The sequence below is a fragment of the Leptodactylus fuscus genome, chromosome 8, assembly GCF_031893055.1.
Source record: "Leptodactylus fuscus isolate aLepFus1 chromosome 8, aLepFus1.hap2, whole genome shotgun sequence".
In the NCBI taxonomy this organism is placed as follows: Eukaryota; Metazoa; Chordata; class Amphibia; order Anura; family Leptodactylidae; genus Leptodactylus; species Leptodactylus fuscus.
Genome location: NC_134272.1, coordinates 87,166,231 through 87,189,657, shown reverse-complemented (window position 1 = coordinate 87,189,657; position 23,427 = coordinate 87,166,231). Strand labels below are relative to the sequence as shown.

At 45.0% G+C, this 23,427-nt stretch overlaps 1 protein-coding gene across 2 annotated transcripts in view; it reads left to right on the top strand.

Moving 5' to 3' along the window:
* The first annotated feature begins 411 nt into the window (after positions 1-411).
* The window catches only part of MGAT5 (alpha-1,6-mannosylglycoprotein 6-beta-N-acetylglucosaminyltransferase), a 61,612-nt gene continuing 38,596 nt past the window's right edge, over positions 412-23,427 (top strand). Inside the window, exons 1-2 of one of the 2 annotated variants that reach the window (XM_075284561.1) lie at positions 412-639; positions 21,339-21,724. In XM_075284561.1, the coding sequence (XP_075140662.1) occupies positions 21,484-21,724 (241 nt within the window). In that variant the 5' untranslated portion in view covers positions 412-639; positions 21,339-21,483. Of the gene's footprint in view, positions 640-4,122; positions 4,188-21,338; positions 21,725-23,427 lie in introns of those variants that run through there. The other variant, XM_075284562.1, reaches the window with a different exon arrangement.

Genomic DNA, 23,427 nt, shown 5'->3' with positions numbered 1-23,427 from the left:
GTATACATTAGGTGTGGGCACTGCAGCAGCACAGAACATGTACACGTATGTATGGTGGACATGACACAAGCACAGGTATCAGTCGCTATGGCCGGTCACATCCAGACCCATCAGCCCGCACCCCGCACAACCTCCCCGCCTGCCCTTCACACACTGAATGAGCTGAGCTTCACAAAGGCAGACTACAACCAGCACCAGGCACCGCCCCTACTCCTCTGATTGGTTACGATCCTACCTTCTCTCATCCCCATTGGCTATTCCTTCCGTCAATCATCCTGTCAGCGTCTACCAATTATTTGTATTAGAAAGGGGGAAGGTTTATCGCTCTCGCGCCGCTCTGCGCTGACTGGAAGTTGTTGTGTTGTGGCTCAGTCCCCTCTCCTGCGCTGTGGTTCGCTCTCGCTCTGGTGTGAGGTGCATTGAGTCCCGCCCTCGCTCGCCCTAGCGCTGTGCAGGGTCTGAGGACGGTCGCTGGTTGTCGTCGGGTTCTTGCAGGGGGATTGTACGACACTCGTCTCCGGACCGATGGGCCATGGGAGCGATGTCCACCCGGCCTGGTGACCGCTGTGCTCCGGGGAGGCGTGCATACTGCAGGGCAAGGATGCAACAGTATCAGCCAGACGTGCCAGCCAGCAGCAGGTAACAGCTCATGACACAGACGTGCTGCCCATACAGGAGCGCCCACCCTGCGCCGGGGAGAGCCGAGCAGCGGCCCCTCCGCATACTACACCCGCTGTCACAGTGTGCACTGGCCTGGTGCTCTCCTGTCACACTGACCCAGTGCAGCCCCCCCCCCCCCCTGCATAATACACTGACCCAGTGCAGCCCCCCCCCCTGCATAATACACTGACCCAGTGCAGCCCCCCCCCCTGCATAATACACTGACCCAGTGCAGCCCCCCCCCCTGCATAATACACTGACCCAGTGCAGCCCCCCCCCTGCATAATACACTGACCCAGTGCAGCCCCCCCCCTGCATAATACACTGACCCAGTGCAGCCCCCCCCCTGCATAATACACTGACCCAGTGCAGCCCCCCCCTGCATAATACACTGACCCAGTGCAGCCCCCCCCCCTGCATAATACACTGACCCAGTGCAGCCCCCCCCCTGCATAATACACTGACCCAGTGCAGCCACCCCCCTGCATAATACACTGACCCAGTGCAGCCCCCCCCCTGCATAATACACTGACCCAGTGCAGCCCCCCCCCTGCATAATACACTGACCCAGTGCAGCCCCCCCCCCTGCATAATACACTGACCCAGTGCAGCCCCCCCCCCCTGCATAATATACTGACCCAGTGCAGGCCCCCGCATAACACACTGACCCCTGCACTGCACACTGACCCAGTGCTGCCCCCTGCATAACACACTGATCACTCCTCTGCATAATACACTGACCCCCCCCCCGCATAACACATTGACCCCTGCACACTGATCCAGTGCAGCCCCCAATAACAGTGACCACTGCACACTGACCCATGCAGCCCCCTGCATAACATACTGACCCCCCCCCCCTGCACCGCACACTTACTTAGTGCAGACCCCCCATACCACACTGACCCCTGCACTGTACACTGATCCAGTGCAGCCCTCCTGTATAACATACTGATCCCCTTACACTGCAATCTGGCCCAGTACATTGCCCCCCACCGTACTGTCAATTGACCCAGTGCATCCTCTCTGTGACCCATCCTGATCCCCCTGGTGTTATCCCCTCTCCCAATATTCCTACACTGCTCACTGACCCTCCTGTACTGCAATCCAGTGCATCCCCCTGTACACTGCACACTGACCCTCCTACTCTATACAGTGACACCCCTATAATGCCCACTGACCTGGTGCAGCCCATCTCCTACGCTGCCTCTGACCTGGCTGGTACTGCCCACTGCATCAGTACAACCCCCTTCCTTCTCTGCTGCCCACTGGCCCGGTGCTGCTCACTGAATCACTGCAGACAACCCCTAACACCCCCAATTTATTGTCATTACAAACATCCCTGTCTCTCTTTGTAGCCCCATAGTTTCATCTTCTGATACCTTGCAGTTTATAAGTGTTGCCCCTGGTACTCTGCACACCGGCCCCCTGACTGACATAAATCTGCTCCGTACTGTAGCCCACCAAGGATATACAATCCCCTGTCACTGCACACTGGTGCTCTAGTTAAAAAAATAAAAATAGAGAAATCTTCACTCTTGTCCCATCATTCATTCACCATCCGAGTATCCTCCACCTGCCTAGTTACACAGTCACTGACCCCCTACCCTTTTACCCCAAGCGCTGGGGGTTATTCCTGGTGTTTGTTCTTGTGGTCTTATCTCTCCTGCCCTGGGTCTGTCTGGTTCGCACTGTTTCTAGCAGCGGCCTGGCCATCATTGAGGACATCTCCTCCATAGACTTCTGTTCAGTTTTTGCAGCAGCAGAATTCTACAATCTTTATTCTGATGCCTGAAATTTCTGCAAAAATTCTGCGGTGTGTGAATTCATCCTTGTCACCCCGGGGGAAGTCAGTGGAAATTTTACACGAGGTCACATGAAGTGACTAAAGCCGCTCTGCGCTCCAGGCACCGTATAGCAGCAGTAATGTTTAACCTGGCGCTGTGTACACTGTACGCTCCGCACCCAATCAGACGCGAGCCCCTATCCTACGGATTATCATCTGGTTGCTATGTTTTTAGGGAGATCTAGAGATATAAGATTACCGCCAATATCCCAGGAATTAGTCGTCGCCTCTGCCTCCATTCATCTAGGGTGGTGGGTGCGCCTGTAGGAAATTTTATGGCCCTTTCTCCGAGAATAAGAAGTGGTGTGGTCACGTGGCACCTTCTGTCAGGTTTAAGGTGGGAAGATCAGCAGCTGCCACTTGGCGCCGCTTGTCTTAGAATCGTGACATTGGGTAATTGTAAGCATTCACAATACCCATCAACCACTACCCTGCCTGGTTGGCTTCCTTGCACCACCACACTACATTCAACTGAGCTCTAACAGTTTGTCACTCAGCTTTCCCAGACTCCTGAGTAGCAAATCTATTGTGCTGGAATACGTCCTCTGCTCATGTTGTCCTGTGCATGACTCCTACTGCGATCTGTTAGTGCATTCGTATTTGCACCCGCCCCTGTGAGTGGCACAGGCATCTTCTTGTGTTCCCTTGTTTCCGTTCCTAGGAAAGTTGGGTGATAAGCTGTAGTGGTAGGGCTATTGTTATCACCCAGCTTTCCCAGATTTCTGAGTAGGAAATCAATTTTCCTGGGTTTCTTTCTGTGCTACTGTCATCCAGGCGATCCATATTTGCACCTGGCAGTGGCGCGGGCATCTCCCTGCTTGCCCATGTTGTCATCTTGGCATGTTGTGCGTGCTCCTTGGCATGGCAGTGGCATAACTTGTTTACACCACATATTTGCACTGTGCAAACATTGTAGACAAATTCTTGTCCTGTTATTTTGCATTGTCTACATGTCAATAAAGCAAACAAGGCCTTGTGTCTTATCTGTTTCCAGCAAAGCTGTGTGATAATGATAGTTCTGCTGTTACAGCTGCTTAATCTAGCTGATTCCTGAGCAATCGGGGCAGTTAGTTTTGGTGCCTGATATCCTAACTAGACTCCCTAATGTCAAGTGGATGGTGGATCTGGCAAAGGGGCGTGACTCAGAGCTCCAGTAGGAACCACAGTATCACAGCTGAGTCACACCCCTTTCTCTGCTGCCGCCTGACACCACCCACTTGACATTAAGGAGTCTAGTTAGGATATCGGGCACCAAAACTAACTGCACCGATTGCTCAAGAACATGGGAAAATTCTAACTGTGGCAGAATCGGTGGAGAGAGGCTATTGGAGGATGAAAAGAGCTGGCGGTGGTGAAAGGTTCACTTTAATGATAGTCATATGGGTTGTTACCTTAATTTCCCAGGATCTGATAACCAGTAATCAACTGATGGATATAGATGTGTGTGTATATATTTTTAGGATCTTGTGCATTTTGAGTGTGAAGGTGTTAAGTAGGAAGCACCTGGTGTGGGCAGAGGCCGTCCCTCCCATTGGCGAGGGCAGTGCCCTATATGGCAGTTACTCATGATGAAAATAGGAAATTGCAGGTTGTGATGTGCCCGCGAGATGATGCTCAGACGGACTTGTATATAGAACTCTGTGCAGGATCGTCTCTGGCACCTGGGCGCTGTCACTGGGTACAGGTGAGGGGGCGCAGTCTGGGGTCATCTCAGTCGCTTGGTGGCAGGTTTTCTCTTTATAGTGCAGCGTTGGAGATTGATTATTTTATAAAAAAAACTGTGCGGAGAAATGCGAGGAGTCATTGCACATAGAAATAGCCTGGTGGTGGACGGGGATAGGATAGGTCTACCTGCCGGGCAACTAGCAGACGAACTGTAACCTGGAAAGTAGGAAATGGCTCTTAAAGGTTTCCCAAATACTTGTGTAATCTGTCTGTATCTACAATATCTGTAATCTATCTATAGCATCTCTGTATATACAGTCTGTCTATAGAATCTCTGTATATACCGTCTGTCTATAGTACCTATGTATATACAGTCTGTCTACAGTATCTCTGTATATACAGTCTGTCTACAGTATCTCTGTATATACAGTCTGTCTACAGTATCTCTGTATATACAGTCTGTCTACAGTATCTGTATATACAGTCTGTCTACAGTATCTCTGTATATACAGTCTGTCTACAGTATCTGTATATACAGTCTGTATAGTATCTCTGTATATACAGTCTGTATAGTATCTCTGTATATACAGTCTGTATAGTATCTCTGTATATACAGTCTGTATAGTATCTCTGTATATACAGTCTGTCTATAGTATCTATGTGAAATGTCTTTATATATTTTTATGTATCTAAGTAGAGACTCAGTCAGTCCACAGTATCTATAGAGTTCTGACTGTATCTTGATATATAGCTGTCTCATGGATATCTCATATCTGCTGTATGGCTGTCTCTATCTGTCGTAGTTGTCTCATATCTGTTTCTATGAGCAGATAAAACAGATGCAGTAGTCATGATACAGATAGATATGAGATCTGTCTATCCTATGTCTATATAACTATCACATATCTAATCTATCTATCTATCTATCTATCATCTCTATCTATCTAATGTCTGTATCTTGTGTTTATCTTTTATCTATATATGTATCTCACATCTGTCTGTTATGTCTATATATCTTGTCACATCTGTAACTTATGTGTATGTATCTTTTATGTATCTATATATGTATCTGTCTGTCTCCTGTCTATGTATCTCTTTCTCGTCCTGTACATTTCCTCCTTTTGCTCTTTCCTCTGATATTACACATTATATTGCGTTCTCAGGGCCGGGTTATCAGATTTTCTGTGGTTTTTGTGTGTTTTTGTGCTCTCTATGTACATTTGATCATTAACCTGTGACTCTCCAGCTATGGTGGTACTACAACACCCAGCATGGCCTGACAGGCACAACCTAGCAACTTGATAGAAGCATTTATCTTAGTCATGTATGTGCTTGTGTTTGTTTTAAGGAGGAAACTCTTGAAAGCTCTTTGTTATTGTGCCATGTGTAGTAAACTGGGACACCATTGTGCGGTTTATATACAAGACGTGACATCACTGTGTATTACATTACTAGTCTAGTATCGGTGCAGGGTTACAGCAACTATATCACAGGTATGTACAGTGCCTGGTGCAGAGAATCCTAGAACTTATATTACCAGAGCAAGCTCAGTACAAGGTGTGCAGGAAGAGAATGCTGGGAGGTTCCAGCTCTGAAGTCTGCTAAATTGTTAATACAGCTCTGGTTCATGGTGTAACATAGGATAAGTAATGTATGTACACAGTGACTGTACCAGCAGAATAGTGAGCGCAGCTCTGGAGTATAATACAGGATAAGTAATGTAATGTATGTACACAGTGACTGTACCAGCAGAATAGTGAGCGCAGCTCTGGAGTATAATACAGGATAAGTAATGTAATGTATGTACACAGTGACTGTACCAGCAGAATAGTGAGCGCAGCTCTGGAGTATAATACAGGATAAGTAATGTAATGTATGTACACAGTGACTGCACCAGCAGAATAGTGAGCGCAGCTCTGGAGTATAATACAGGATAAGTAATGTAATGTATGTACACAGTGACTGCACCAGCAGAATAGTGAGCACAGCTCTGCAGTATAATACAGGATAAGTAATGTAATGTATGTACACAGTGACTGTACCAGCAGAATAGTGAGCACAGCTCTGCAGTATAATACAGGATAAGTAATGTAATGTATGTACACAGTGACTGTACCAGCAGAATAGTGAGCGCAGCTCTGGAGTATAATACAGGATAAGTAATGTAATGTATGTACACAGTGACTGTACCAGCAGAATAGTGAGCGCAGCTCTGGAGTATAATATAGGATGTAACTGATGATCACTACTGATGAGGTTTCAGTAAGAGACCCCACATATATACATATGTGATTTTATATATACTGTTCCTAGCTAACTGAAAAGGAGTTCACACGGGGACATGGAGGCTGATTTTGACAGCTGATTTTGCTTCAAAATCAGCCCCTTTAGGGCTCATTCACACGGGGGCAAAGGGGTGGATTTTGACAGCGGATTTTGCTCCAAAATCCGCCCCTTACATTGGTGGTCTATGTAGACTGCCAGGCTTCTTTTTTCCGCTAGTGGCGGGCTGCTGCTAGCGGAGAAAAGAAGCGACCTGCCCTATCTTCAGGCGGCAGCACCCTCCTATGTCGGCTCATTCATTTGAGCCGACAGCGGAGGGGAAAGGGCAGGTGGGTTTTGACCAGAGAGAGATGCGGCTCGCTGCGTCTCTCTCGGTGTCAAAACCCGCGCGGGCAGTTCACGTGTGAATTAGCCCTTGCAATGGAGCCCTATGTGAACAGCTAGCTTTTTTTTTTTTTTTCTGCTAGCTTTTTTTATTGTTAGCTTTTTTTGCTAGCAGAAAAAGAAGCAACATGACCTGTCTTCAGGCGTTTTCAGCCTGAAGAAATCAATGGGAGTCTATGGGGCGCTGAAAAAAAAAAAGCCTTGCTGATTTTGGTCGCTTTTTTTGCTGCTGTTTTGGCAAAAAAGCGACTGAAACAGCGAGGCTTGTTATGTCACATTTTATGAAGTCACATCCCAGAGGAGTGGTCCTGGGTGTTGGCTTCTTCCTGCAGCCATTTTGTGAAAAAGAACATCAGATTCCATGCCATTTTTTTTTTTCAATTTTTTGATATTAAAAAGCTGTCAGCTCTGCTCTGTCCGAGTTGTGAGCTAAAATGGCACCTGGAGACAAAAAGGGGTGGTTTTTGGCCATGCCCAGTGGGCTGGCTAGTTAAAAAATGGGCTGGTTAAAAAAAAGCTTAAAAAAAATCAGTAACTGAAACAGTGTCAAAAACAGCGTCCAATGCAAAAAACAGCGTAAACAAAAAGCGACGCTGAATTTTCAGTGCCAAAATAAGCTAGGCTTTTTATACGTGTGAACTAGCCCTAGAGTATGCCACTCTTTTGTCAAAAACTAACAAAAAACACACAAACTGATCTGGTTTTGTTACAATGTAAGTGGCCCCTGACAGGATCAGTGTGAGGAGGGGCCCGATCTGTCGCTGCTGGGGCTCACATATTTGGCTTTCGTCATACTTCCCCCTATTCAGTCGGATGCTCAGCTCACCACAATACTGTATGTAACACGTCTTTTTATTACAACAGAGGAATTAAAAATTTTTTAAATGCATCAATCTTATCTTTTATATCTGGGTCATTTCTTAAGAAGAAAAGTTTTGATGAAGCTAATGAGATGCAAATCTATTCGTGGGGAAATTTTTACTGATTCTCTTTGCAGCAGGAAACCTGTGGCTGTCAGGTCTTGCAAATGTGATTTTATTTCTGTGTTGCGCTCGCTGTGCAATTAGTGACGTATATGCAAGGTACATTTGTCATAGGACGTGCCCCCACCCCAATACTGAAGCTGGAAATTTTTAGATTTTAGGTGTTTCGGTGACTCTTCAGCCTTCGGTCTTCTCACTTTGTGCTTACACCGTGTGTTAATGTTGTCAGACAGCGCAGTAGGTCACTGGTTTAGTTTAAAGGGGATCTCGGCTGGTTCCTGGTATTTTCCATATTGGTAGTCCTTAAGGAATTCTTCGAACTCTGTTGCCCCAGGTTTACGATTTCTGTATTACAGTATTGATCTGTAAGTGAAATTGGCTGATTGAAGGGGGACCCCCAAATGTAATTTTCTAAGGGCTAATTTTGAAAATCTCGATAGCACTTTAAGGCCTCATTCCTATGGCCGTATGAAAAATTGTCCAAAAATGTATGTGTGGGTTTTTTTTTGTGCGTGTTTCATATTCAGATGGTCGTGTGTCTTGCGGTGTGCACTACTATGGGTCCGTTATACACACTCTGTGCACTTGGACCAAAAATACATCTGTCTGAATGAGGCCTATACTCTTTTCTGCAACCGCCACAAGAAGGGAGAGTATCCTGGGGCTGCACGTTGGGTGTTCAGGCTGGTTCCGAATCATGGTCACATGATCAGAACCAGCACCCTAGTCCAGGGGTGGGCAATTAATTTTCCCATGGGGCCGTATAAGAAATTGAAACTATGCTAGAGGGCCGCGCCACGACAAATTTAGCTCCACCCACTTCTACGTTGACTCCGCCCATTCCCAATCATCTTTCCATGTGCCCCCACACAGTACAATCCTCCTACAGTCACCCGTACATTATATGCCCCCACATTGTAATGTCCCCTTCCAACTGCCCCACAGTATTACGTCCCTCTCCTGGTGCCCCAGTATAAACTGGGGGAAACTAGAGGTGACATGAAACTGGAGCAGCTGGAGGGGGACATTAAACAGTGGGGGGTAGTTGGAGGGCGGCAATAAATTGACAACTGGAGCGGGACATGAAACCGTAGGGGTAGCTGGAGGGTGACATTAAACTGGGGGCAACTAGAGGGGGACATTAAAATCAGGAAGCAGACATTAAACTGTAGGGGTAGCTGGAGGGTGACATTAAACTGGGGGCAACTAGAGGCAGACAGGTCCCCCTACAGCTTCCTCCACGGTTTAATGTCCCCCCAGTCTGTGCCCTCTTCATCTACCCCCAGTTTCATGTCCCCCCCCCTCCATTTCTCCCTCAGTTTCATATCCCCCTTTATTTTCCCCATTTCATGTCCCCCCCCCCCTCCATCTCTCCCCCAGTTTCATGTTCCCCCCCCTCCATCTGCCATCTCTGCCCTAGTATAACATTCCCCTTCCATCTCTGCCCCTAGGTTACTGAGACACACACACACAGATATATAGACAGGCACACACATAGACAGGCACACACATAGACAGGCACACACATAGACAGGCACACACATAGACAGGCACACACATAGACAGGCACACACATAGACAGGCACACACATAGACAGGCACACACATAGACAGGCACACACATAGACAGGCACACACACACTCTCTTTCCACCCTGCAGCTCACCTTACATCTCTCAGTACTTTATGACACGCTCCACATCTCCATCTTCGGCCAGCACTAAGACACGCCCCCTAGACACGCCCCCTAGACATGCCCCCTAGTCAAAGCTGTGCGGGCCGGACTGAATCAGTCAGAGGGCCGGATATGGCCCGCGGGCCGGACTTTGCCCAGGTCTGCCCTAGTCCATCCACCTTCTGCCTCCCCTCCCTTGTCCACAGGTAGCTATCTGTACTGTAATGGCTGGCTTCACTAGTATAATCTAATCTTACCCTAATGTACCCTAATAGTACAGGTAATAGAGACTGCCAGGTACTGGTTTCGATCACACAACCCTGATTCGGAACCGACCAGGAACCCGAAGACAGCGCTGAAACAGTCTGGTCCATGGAGTTTTACCTTAAAGGAGATTTCCAGTCATAAAAAAGTTACTTTATTGCACAAGCCTGATTATTGCACAAATTGGACCTCTTTTTCTTACCTTTGCCCTCTTTTTATTCCCTTTGCCTGCAATCCCGGTTCTTGTCAGTATGCTAATAAGCTCTCTCGCAGCATTGGGGGCGGGCCCCAGCACTCAGACAGCTTTGGGAGCGTCCCCAATGCTGCGAGAGAGCTCTCTCCAGCGCCGCCTCCTCTTCTTCAGCAGCGTCATCTTCCTCCTATTCTTCCGGCGGTGGGTTGTAACTTCTAAGGCCTTGGGCGGAGCAGTCTGCACATGCCCACAGGCCACAAGAAAATGGCCGCTTGCACAGTATTGGAAAAAATCATGTCTGAGTGATAGGATCCCTTTAAAGCAGACTTGACTGCGACTTCCAGTTTATTGCTGTACCTTAAAATGTGCCAGCTATGGGGTAGTGTCGATTTTGAGGCTGGTGCATGGCCCTGTCAGAGGGTGCGCCTTGTTATGTATGAGGTGCACCTGCTGGCGGAGCAGACGATATAAAAACTGTTTTTCTTTTTTTCTTATACATCTTCTGGTCTTCATAACTCTCCCTTGTTGACAGTAGTGGGTGTCCTGTGCCGTTACCTGGATGGCAGTGGGTTCCCTCTTCCTGGGTAGCAGTGGGTGCCCCCTGCCCAATGTCTATGTCCAGTTGTTGAAGCAGACACTACAGAAGGATTGATGGGCTGCAATGCTCGGACATCCCGGTCCTCCAGCATTGGACCCTTCTAGGCTACTCCTTCACATTCTGTATAGGGGATCCTCTCTGTTACCCTGCGACGCTGGGCATCGATCGCACAGTCATCCGTGTGCCCAGTCATTGTGTTATATTTGCGGCCTGCGATACATGTCGCCGCTGACTAGGCCTGTAATGCTGGGAAGCCCCTCCGCTTCTAATGGTGCCTGTTAATAGCTCTTCATTCCTGGCACGGCTGCCATGTATTCTGCTCGCTGACCACCCGCCACTTGTACCGCTAAGTGCTTTTCACATTCCTGGCATACATGTCTGACGTTTCTTTACCTCGCGTCTCTTTCATTTGCATTAGAGATGATTTTCTGTTTTCGTAAACACTTAGCATCAATTTATGGAGGGGACAGGAAGCCTATAACTAGGCCGAGGCCTGCCAAAGCCGCCTCACACCTTCTCTAAGAACGCTTCACTGCCACTTCTGCTTTTTGTGCCCAAAAGCCGAGTGATCTGAGACCGGACAAGGTGATACGGACATTCTGCTTGGCAACGCCATTTTAAAAGGCTGCGGTTTGCTAGGTGTTGCGCCCTTAGCAATCGGACTGTGGGCCTTATAGAGGGCATGTGTTCACTCCTGACATGTCTGTTTTAGTAAATACTGGCGTTCCTATGAGATTATTTTTGGATCTTCTTTCCTTAGAACTCTACAACGCGTCGTTACTCTGTTGTTCCTACTGGAAATTTTATGAATACATTAACAACTGGGTGTTACCATTCCCCTGGTCAGTCACTGACCTCTGACAATGTCTGACTGTGCAGAGAACCCCCTCAAACTGTTACCATCAAGTTGTCAATTTATCCGTAGATTTCTAGGAGGAGTAACAAAGGACCGCCACAATACCGGATTTTAACACATGGCTGTTAGACTAAGTTCACCCCACGTAATTTGCAGAACTTCAGCTCTCTGCCATGGGCTTCTTTGCCGATTATTTTCTAAGGGTCCTGCGTTGTGCTTTTCCTTTGTTATTCCGCCTGGAAATTTGTGAATAAATTACGAATGTGGCAAGTCGTATTCTACCAATGAAAGACTTTAAACAAGGGCAACGGTAGCATCAAGGTTTCAGTTTATGCGCATATTTCCAGGAGGAATAACAGAGGCGGATTACTTTAGAATATTAAAAAATAACAAAATTTCCAAAATTGTTTAGTTATTTACCAAAATGGATATTTAAGGAGAAGTCACCAATCCTTTTTAAATCTGCATCAAGTCTCATGGCTTGCCGCAGTAAGGCCATATACTAAATTTTAGGGGAGTATATGAGGCCTCGCCTATAGCGGAGCACTGAATACTCTGGACATTAGTAGGGACTCGTATGGACTGTATACACTACTGTGTGTATGGGCTTTACAGATGCCTGAATTTAAAGGGCCAGACGCCCCTTTATTAATTCTGCCATTTGGGTTTTGACACTTCCTTTATTGCACTATTTCAAGATACCTTGAAGGCGCCGCCTGTTATTAGGAAGTGTTCACAAATCGCCTGAGTCATATACCGCAGGTTCTAAATCTCTCTGGATTGTGACACTCGAAAGTTCTCTCCGCCGGGAAATTAATTTCACTTACAAAGCCAAAGGCGTTACAAGGCGCGATTCTGAGAACTACCAGATTCTTCCTATAGGGAGCAAGTGGAGCTGAGGGCGCCGCCATCATCCTCCAGGTAACAGACTGGCACGGAGCTGAATGTACCGAGCTCCTGCACTCACAACCTCCGCAAGGTCTCGTATGGCTGTGGCTTTAACCCTTTCAAGTGCTTTTGGTCCCATGGCTATAAAGTCAGTGGAAAAGTTGGGTGACAACCTATATACCCAGCTTTCTTAGACTTCTGAATTGCAATTAACGGCAATCTTTTTTCTTATCGCTGCAAAATTTCCATTCAGGAGTCTGAGAAAGTTTTGTGACCTGAAGGAACTATAATGGAGGACCAATTTGGTTGCCATTAAATAGTAAATCAAGGTGCTACACCATATTTTGGGAAACTACAACTCCCAGCATGCTTCATTTACTTCTATAGGCGTTCCAAGAGCAACAGCAGAAAGTTGTTGATCCCTGTAAAATAAAATGGAATATTTTTCTGTTTCTGGCAAAGTTGGGTGACCTCTAGTTTGGTGCATCTTGAACATGATTGTTATACAGCTTTCCCAGCAAGAGAAATATCCTGTTTGCTAATACATGGTTAGTTCTCTGGTAAGGGCTAGTTCACGCGGGGCATGAGGGGGCGGGTTATGGCGCTGAATCCATGTCATAATCCGCCCCCTCACAATGGAGGTCTATGTAGACCGCCAGGCCACCTATTTCTATGAGTGGCATGTTGCCGCTCGCGAAAAAAAAGAATCAACATGCCATTTCTTCAGGCGGACTGCACTGCATCAGCACTCCATCGCGGCAGCTGCCCCGGAATATGCACACGCGTATAGCCTAAGCGTATGTTCACACATCAGAATTGTTTTACGTAGTTGCTACAGATTTTATTGCTACAGACATTGCTTTGTGTCTTTTCCAACTTAAGGTCACGGCACCCTCGGGGTCACTGCGACTCCTTCACTCAGATGAGTGAATAAATTGCAAGTTGACCTGGCCATCTTTGATCTCTTGAGGCGATTATTCTTGTAGCCCTAGCCAAAAATGGAAAAAAATAAAATCAAATTTAGCAAAAAAAAGTTTAAAGTAAAATCTTTGCAGTACTAGAAACTCCTCCACGTTGCTCCTACTGTAAATGCTTGAAATTTTCCACTTGCAATTCTGAAAGTTTAACATCAGCAACCTCTACGTTCGTTGCAGCCGCGCCTTAGTGGTGGTAGATTGGTTGTCACTCAAGGGGTGGCAAGAATGGGACCAGTTTTATAGATTTTGGGGGCGAGCGGCAGGTTATCGAGGACAGCAGTCATGGAGTTCCTTTTAGACTGTCCATTTTCTTCTGTAGCTGATATCTTGAGGAGGGAACGGTTGAGATGTGTTATGGGGCAAGGTCGGGCGCTGTTTTACGATGGTCCTACAAGTCGGTTTCCTCTGTAGAGTCTCTTTTATTACTGCCGGGGCAGATGCTGCATTTACGAGGTCCTTGGTCTTTCATGTTTTTGGACTTTGCACATCTGACAAGGAAACAATGAGGTAATGCTTGTCTAATAATTTCCATCAGGGTGGACTGTTGAGACTTTGACTTGGTGGGAGTCACGTCCCTTTAATCTGGAATTTAGTCATTTATAGATTCTGGTTTAGTTACAGATTAATCCGGACGTGCAGGATTAGGAAGAGAAGGTTAAGGCTACGGCTACATGGCGACTTTGGTTGTTACCCCCATTACGTGACCAAAGATGGCTGTGTCACCCTGCAAATCCTTCACTACACTAAGTGAATAGATCAGGGGTCAGTAACCCTTCAGCTGCTGTAAAACTACAACTCCCAACATGCTCCATTCACTTCCATGGGAGTTCCAATAACAGTAGAGCCAGTATGCATGCTGGGAGTTGTAGTTTTACAACAGTTGGAGTTGCCTACCCCTGGAATGGTCACATTGGTAGCCCCCTCCTGGTCGCCTACTCTGGCATTAGTGATGGAGTCGCAGGGTGGTACCAAAATCCATGATCACTGTTGCCCTAGTCTTAGCCCACGTGTTTTTGGCCATTGTGGAAGCGCCGCATCGAAAAATAAATATTTTATATAAAGGGGTTGTCCACTTTCCAATATTAATGGCCTGTCCTTAGGATAGGTCATCAATATCACACCTGCCGGGGTCTGCGGCTCCTGGTAACTTTTACATGTCCGGAGTCACACTGCTCACATACTGTAGTGGCAGCTTTAGGCACTGCACTGTTATCCCATAGACATCAATGGAGCTGTGATGTAATTACAAGGAGCTGCGCCATCGCAGACCAACTGATCAGTGGGGGTCGTGGATACTGGATCTTTGTGGGTCCATTATGGCCTATCCTGAGGATAAGCCATCGAAATTACAAAGAGGGTAACCCCTTTAATTGTGTAAAAAAATGCAGCATGTTCATTTTATCCATGTAAGTCCTTGAGTTTTATATGGGGGAGGCAAAAAAACAAAAAGCCGATGCGTTTCTGAGATTGCTTTTCCCACTGCATTCTTTAGCTTTGTTTTTCTACATGTGGCCATCACCTAAAGCCGGTTGTTCTATAACAGCGCCACACCTGTCTATAGGTTTTGTCTAGAATTACAGCTAAGTACCATGTACAGTATCACTGCCATCCCATACGGTTACACTACACTGGTGGGAACGTACCGCCTATGATGCCGCAGACGTCTAGATATCATTTTACCGTTCTCTCCTGGTTAAGGTCTTAGCTTTTAAGGAGTGCAATGTCTTGGCCGAGCTGTGTAGTTTTACTTTTGATGTTTTTGTTCCTCCTAAACACCCCGTATCCTGCGCCGGAGAGGAACTGACGGATCTCACGTGACTTTAGACTTGGATTATGGCTTTTTTCCTGCACTGGACCCTGCTGTGATTTTTGGATTCCTCTTCGGGTCCTGCTGTTTTTGCACAGTTCCTTGAATTGTTCTGCCACCCAATGACTCCAGATACTGATTTGCAATTCCAGAAGATTGTGGTTTTGTTTTTTATGCCATTGTTATGGAGCCATTTTTTTTTTGCAGCAGTATTTGACATTCCTTTGTATGAAAATATGGCTTGAAAAATATGTAAAAAGCAAGTATGTCTCTATGAAGGGCGCCTGTCTTTTGACCTGGCCACATTGGGAGTTCTTGTGCCATGGGATGTACGGTAAGTGAAAATTGACATCTTGGTGCAGTGTCGCAAGACTTAAAGAATTTGCAAATCTTGTTTTGAGCAAAAATATGCAACTTTTCTTGTTTTGAACCCTCTATGCTAGTTTTTTTTTTTGGACAGTGGAGCACTAGACGGAGTTGGGTTAAGAGTGATGCTTTGGCCTACCAACACCACAGCCCTGCTTTGGACAAGACGCCCCCCCACAGGGGAACAAAAAATACTACATTACAGGCATCTTATTTTTGAGTCACCCCCTCCCACCCCCCACTTTATTACTCCGATCCATCATCCCGTCTGCCATGTGTCCCATTGTATTCACGGGTCAATATTTATAGAGCCCGAATCCAGAATGTCATGGCCAGGATGACTCCGAATATTCTGCATTGTGGGAACAATGAAGGTGCTTTATCTTGGGCCGTTATTCACATGGCGGCTATTGTGGTGACAGTCACACTCAGGTGCATGTGTGCGACGTGTTTGTACGACCCTATTCAGCTCCTCTTATCGGCCTTGTGTGACCGCTCCAGGTTGTGTAATCTCGGCCGCCAGCTCCTCACTTATCTGGGACATTACCCGCTGCTTTTGTGCGCTGTGTATGGGGCGCCGCTGTGTGCTCAGCTGCCGCACAATGGCACAAGCTCCAGATTGACTTGTCAGGAATATTGATTTACCCGTGGCAGCTGATGTAAAATTTCAGAGGACATGGGGGACCTGTCCCCGCTACGTGACTTTTATTTTTTCTATAATTGGGAATTTTTTTAAATTTTTTTTTTTTTTTTTTTTTTTTTTTTGCTGTAATTGTTTCGAACCTCCGCAGTCTTTTGTTTCTTCCCTCGATATTCCACGTAGATTTGCAGCATTTGGCAAACGGTTTTTTGCGCCTTTGGGTCCGTGTATAGGCATCTATTTCCAAATGATCTCCTCTCACCAATACGCCACATCTGAAGGCTTCAAAGGTGTGTTTTTTTTTTTTGTTTTTTTTTAGTTACTCATTCTGTGATTCTTTCACAATTCCTGGATAATATATTGTTGTAGGAAGTTGTGTCTTGCCACGTGCTAATCGTATATCATAAACAAAATCACAGGTCCATATAGAACAACTGAATTATGTAATGTGCTTGAGTAAGCCCTAATAACCAGTCTGAGGGTGCGTTCACGCCCTAAAGGTGCTGTTTGCCGCAGTTATTTTCAGCATTGTTTTGTAGGACAGCTCATGGGATTGTGCAGGCTCCATTAAAGGGGACCTTTCACGTCCTCTGGCATCGGCGGTATTCTATACTGCTAGAAAGTGGACGGTGTGCTGAATTCAGTGCACTGGTATACGCCTGGGTGCCGGAGATATTGGTGCTGTTGGTTTCGGTAATGATATTGATCCACTGTTAGAAGGGCTGGCGTTACCCGTGGGCTGTTAGGAGCACCCCCCTGACATTACAAGGCTATGGAAGAATAACATCAGGAGGGGACGTTCCTTACTGCCCAGCTTTGACTTTAGACTGTAAGGTCCACCTTTCTGACAGTGGAGGGTTATCGGTGCCAAGGCAAACATACCTTCACACAGATTTCAGTGCACTGTCCGCTTTCTAGCAGTATAGAATACCGTCCGTGCCAGAGGACTTAAAAAGTCCTCCTTTAAGATTACTGGAACAGAGTTTTAGTTAGGATATGTTCACATGTGACCAATTTGTCTAAGCGCTTGTTCTCGTGATGGTGAACACTCTCACTGATCAGCCCCATTGTATCTGAGCTCTGCTTCTGCTTTCTTGCACAGGATCCACAGCGCTGGAATATGGAGAGAACTCTGAAGTAGAATGAACCTCAAAATCCTCTGCAAATTCCGTGTGAAAATTCTGCTTGCCATTCATTTCAATGGGAGGCAGACCACAAATAATAATAATGATAAAATTTTTCCATTAGTGTAAAAAACAAAAAAAAACCTCATAAATCCACCTTTATAACTCCCATTGAAGGAAATGGAAAGCAGGAAAATCCCACCTGGCGGCTGCTGCTGAATTTGCAAAATCTGTTGCAGATTCAATAGCAGAAAAATTCTAACATTTTTTTACGTGGACAGACCCAATGTTGGTACCAGGCAGATCCAAGGGTGAACTGGGCGTGGAGGGGGCAATGGCTGTCCTGGTTTTATGGTGAAGCTTTCACATTGTCATTTATAAATGACGTTGAGTGACGGATCCATCATGAACCATCTCCTCGAAATGAATTGCTGAAATGAAATGCCCTGGTCGAGTGCATGACGTGGACTCTCTGTGCGCTATAGCGCATCCTGTGTCCCATGGGGAAACTATTGGGGTCACTTTTCGTTCTGCTCACCCCCCTGCGATCACATATGTCAACAGTTTATTTAGAAATGTACTCCTTGTTCATGTGGAATGGATGACCTAAGAGGACTCCTTGGAGGAAGACGCTACTGACGTGCAAGCTGCATTAAAGGGACTCTGTTTTAGTTTTCGTAAACCTATGTTGCGTGTGTTTTTTAGATGTCGTCATGATATGGTGTCCACCTCATCACTACCAGATCATGTATTGTACGGTTTCTCCGTCAGTCGTCCCCTCTCGTGTATAATTTTGCCTAGTTGTTAGCAATTACCCCCTTGGCGGTGTTGTTTATAGCTCTTTGTGCACCTGTCACCCATGGGGCGAGTGTTGTGTAGAGATTGTGCTAGAATACCAGGTTCTGTATATGGGTCCGAGTCCCCGCCTGTCGGTATATATGTAATATAGTGTATATATTATATCTGGTGTAGATCAAAAGAGGAATTAGGTTTGTGTTCATTGTGTATTTACTCGATGTGGATGCGGCCTAGGACGTAACCATTGTAACCGGATAGTAAACCTGATGAATGGGAATAATCTAATCCTATGTGTTCCCCTTATCTTTGTCACTTCCCTCATCCGCCAGTCTCTGAACTTTCTTCCATTTAACACATTGTTTGAGCCGGTGTCTCTGCACAGTCTGTACATGGCCGAAGTCCAGTATTGTTGTATACGGAAGGGTAAAGGGCAGGTGTTATCAAAGCGGTCAAGTGCATTTGGCCAAATCCCAAACTGAAGAAAGTTTAGGCTCGCGGAGAATTTTTATTTTTATCCTGCCTGGGAAATCAAAGTCCACCAAGGCCTGTCTATAGTCAAACCATACCGGCATAAAATGGACATAAAGGGCGTAGCTATAGGGGGTGCAGGGGGAGAACCGGGCCCCGAAGGTCCCTAGGCCACATAAAATGTCCAATTATTCTAAATGGCCCACGGCAGCTAGGAGCCATGTCATAAATTTAGCATTGGGGCCCAGGAGCTTCACGTTAATCCTCTAAGTATTTAGGGGTGTGTATGCTTTTAGGAGGTCGGATCTTGGTCTCAGATGTATTTAAAGGGGACCTATCTCCAATACTAATTTTTTTGCTTTTTTTTTTTAATGGGCTCCGCTGATTCTGGCGCTTTCTTTTTTTGGAGCCCCAATGTGTCGTGAGCCATCATTTCTGCTAGCTTCAGCACACCATACGCCAGTTAGCTTCTCTACTGTCATATGGGTGGTCCTTGTCTTTTTGCTCCCGACCCTCCCATTTGCCACTATAGAACCTAATAGCATATTATGTTCCGAAGTTAACAGCACTGATTGCTCAGGAACGGTGGGGCTAGAGAACAAATTCCAACTGTGCAGGAATCTGTGGAGGAGCAACTATTAAACAGTTAAGGTTTGCAAGCAAATGTTCAAGGTTCTGATTGAGATCTCTGTTTGTTTTAGGGTCTGAGGGGTATCGGCTGCTTTACTTATGGTTTCAATACTTTTAGTTTAGGGCAATTCCCTATGGGATGAGTCGTTTGTGAATATATATTTGTATGGCGCATTGTTAGGCTTCTGTTTCAGTATTCCTGTACTTGTCGAGTCCGATCCTACTGTCATATTCTCATTTATGAGTCCTTTTACATTTTTTATAAGGCTCTGGTTACATTTGCACCAGTGGTTACCTGAGGACAAGGAATGAGTAAATTTACATTGTTCACTTAGGTTGGGCTCCTGGTGGGGCGACTTCTGTCAGATGTGAAGCTGTAAACCCAAGATCAAAGAATATTCCTCATTTTTTTACACAGGGTGCGGCAACATAACTTCAATTTTTCAAAATGCAATAAAACACATTTTATGAACCAGATTTTTTTTATATATAATATAGGCACCGTACATGTCTAAAGTTCTGAAAATCCTAACAGAGTGGTGACGTTTCACACATTTTTTTTTTTTTTTCCATCCATCTTTCATCTATTTTCAGCTGTAAGTTAAAATTGGACCATTTTTTTTTTTTCAGTCCAAACAAATGGATGTTAAAAACTGTCCCGTAGCCTTGTATAGAGTCTGTCAACCTGGACTCCCTTTAACAGGATCTTGCAGAGATCCGTTGCAGCCAGATCAGTACCCATCGAGCTGTATGCGTGCGTAGTATACAAGACTTAATGGTGCGTTATTTGGATGAGTCCAAGACCCGTCCTGCAAATTAGAAGTTCTTACAGTTACTTGATGATGAGTGTTCAGGATATGATCTCTGTATTTCTGTAGCAACCAGTAGTGCAAAGCCTTGTTGTGAAACTGAGCCCCTGGTAGCATCGCTGTGACAATTTGTACGGTTTCCTGTCTGGGATTTCCCCATCATCGCTGTACTAGATCCTCGCTCATCTCTGACATGACACTGAGAAATTTCCAAGTGCTTCAGGCCAATGTACTAAGACGGGTATTTCATAATGCACTCTTAGTAAAACGCCGGCTGGTGTGAGATGTAGTGAACGTATCGGGGGCTGCAGAATCGGGCGGTCAGACCACCACCCTGACTCCGGGTCCAAATGGCGACCGATACAGTCAGAAGAAGTAAAATAATTCTCTAAAGTCAGTAAAAAGCCAGTAATGGATTCCTATGAAAGTAATTATGTAACAAGCGATGTAGCTCATTAATTATAAACATATTAATAATTCTATGAACTATGTCTATTATTTATTTATTTATTATTATTATTATTATTATTTGAAACTAGCAATACCCACGACTGCGTCTGCAGCCGGCCTGGTTCCCGCCCTGCTCGACACACCTGGAGCGCGTCCCCGGCGGCCCCCCATTGCTCTGCAGCTGTCACGACCCCGACCTCCCCTTCCCACCCTGCGTGACTCCATGCCCACCCTGGCCTCCCATTTCCCACCTCCAAACGTGACCTCAGCCTTCCTCCCTCCGAAACGCGACCTCTGCTTCCCGTGGCCACCCTCCCTGCGACCCCAACCCCCGCAATGCCGACCAACCGCCGACACTAACCCCGCCACCCCCCGCGACACCAACCTGACCCAACCCTGGCCCCCCCGCAACCCTGACTCGACCCAACTCCCCACCCCCTGGGACCCCAACCACGCCCCACGCGACCCCGACCCCACCTCCCCTCCCAGGACCCCGACCAACACCCTTCCCATTTATAATATTAGTAGGACTACCGGTTACCAGAGTTGATAACTTTTGTTAGATTCAAACTTTACCCAAAATTTGCCCAACTTCGCATTCCAGGAATATCTTTCGGTAAATTATAATGATTTTGTTGAACTTTTCCTTTTTTTTTTTTTTTTTTTTTTATATAAAAATGTGCAAAAATTTTGAGCCATTGGGGCCAAAAAGTTCTTGATGTCTGACAACTGTACAGAGGTCCCTCCCTGTGTATATGACCTATTTATATGCAGCTGGTATAGGATATGTACATATGGTGGAATTTGGAGACGAGTCTTCTACTTCAAAATCCAAGTACAAGGCAGTAGTAGAAAGCCTCAAATTCTGCAGTGTGAACATACCCCGATAGCACGATAAGATTGCTGTTTGACGTCCAAATGATCTAGAAAGTTCTTCGTATTGTTAAAATGAATTTTTAATACAATTTTCTTTCTCAGCATCACAGAGCTGAAGACAATGGTTCTGACCTGCAGGATGCTGCCACTCCAGGGACTCTTATGAACGTCCGTGCCATGGGTATGAACAGTTCTCGCTGCCTTTGAAGAAAAACCGCACTGACCCGAAATATTTGCTCGGAAGGTCATGGCTTACTTTACGCCTTGGAAACTGTCTTCTCAGAAGCTTGGCTTCTTCCTGGTGACTTTTGGTTTCATATGGGGCATGATGTTGCTCCATTTTACGATCCAGCAGAGAACTCCGCACGAGAGCAGCACCGTCCTCCGCGAGCAGATCTTGGATCTCAGCAAAAGATACATCAAAGCTCTGGCGGAAGAAAATAGGAACGTAGTAGACGGCCCATATGTCGGCACCATGACAGCATATGGTAAGGACAAAAACTGCGCATTTTGCCTGTGCTTCTGAGAGAATGGATGACATGTCTTTATTAAGGCTCCGCATCACGGAATGACTACGGGAGCGTGTCACTTGTATTTCCAATTTTTCTGCACTTTTCGAGAGAGTGCAAATTGCATGATGAATTAAACCATCTGGCTGTAAGGATTTTCTATTGCTGCTACGCTTGTATTGTGACAGTCTAGAAAGGTTACAAGCACAAAATAGTATTATAGTAGTTATATTCTTGTACATAGGAGTAGTATTATAGTAGTTATATTCCTGTACATAGGAGGTAGTATTATAGTAGTTATATTCCTGTACATAGGAGTAGTATTATAGTAGTTATATTCTTGTACATAGGAGTAGTATTATAGTAGTTATATTCTTGTACATAGGAGTAGTATTATAGTAGTTATATTCTTGTACATAGGAGTAGTATTATAGTAGTTATATTCTTGTACATAGGAGTAGTATTATAGTAGTTATATTCTTGTACATAGGAGCAGTATTATAATAGTTATATTCTTGTACATAGGAGCGGTATTATAGTAGTTATATTCTTGCACATAGGAGACAGTATTATAGTAGTTATATTCTTGTACATAGGAGCAGTATTACAGTAGTTATATTCTTGTACATTGGAGCAGTATTACAGTAGTTATATTCTTGTACATAGGAGCAGTATTATAGTAGTTATATTCTTGTACATAGGAGCAGTATTATAGTAGTTATATTCTTGTACATAGGAGCAGTATTATAGTAGTTATATTCTTGTACATAGGAGTAGTATTATAGTCGTTATATTCTTGCACATAGGAGACAGTATTATAGTAGTTATATTCTTGTACATAGGAGCAGTATTACAGTAGTTATATTCTTGTACATTGGAGCAGTATTACAGTAGTTATATTCTTGTACATAGGAGCAGTATTATAGTAGTTATATTCTTGTACATAGGAGCAGTATTATAGTAGTTATATTCTTGTACATAGGAGCAGTATTATAGTAGTTATATTCTTGTACATAGGAGCAGTATTATAGTAGTTATATTCTTGTACATAGGAGCAGTATTACAGTAGTTATATTCTTGTACATTGGAGCAGTATTACAGTAGTTATATTCTTGTACATAGGAGCAGTATTATAGTAGTTATATTCTTGTACATAGGAGGCAGTATTATAGTAGTTATATTCTTGTACATAGGAGTAGTATTATAGTAGTTATATTCTTGTACATAGGAGTAGTATTATAGTACAGTAGTTATATTCTTGTACATAGGAGTAGTATTATAGTAGTTATATTCTTGTACATAGGAGTAGTATTATAGTAGTTATATTCTTGTACATGGGGTGTAGTGTTATAGTAGTTATATTCTTGTACATAGGAGTAGTATTATAGTAGTTATATTCTTGTACATAGGAGGCAGTATTATAGTAGTTATATTCTTGTACATAGGAGTAGTATTATAGTAGTTATATTCTTGTACATAGGAGTAGTATTATAGTAGTTATATTCTTGTACATAGGAGCAGTATTATAGTAGTTATATTCTTGTACATAGGAGTAGTATTATAGTAGTTATATTCTTGTACATAGGAGTAGTATTATAGTAGTTATATTCTTGCACATAGGAGACAGTATTATAGTAGTTCTATTCTTGTACATAGGAGGCAGTATTATAGTAGTTATATTC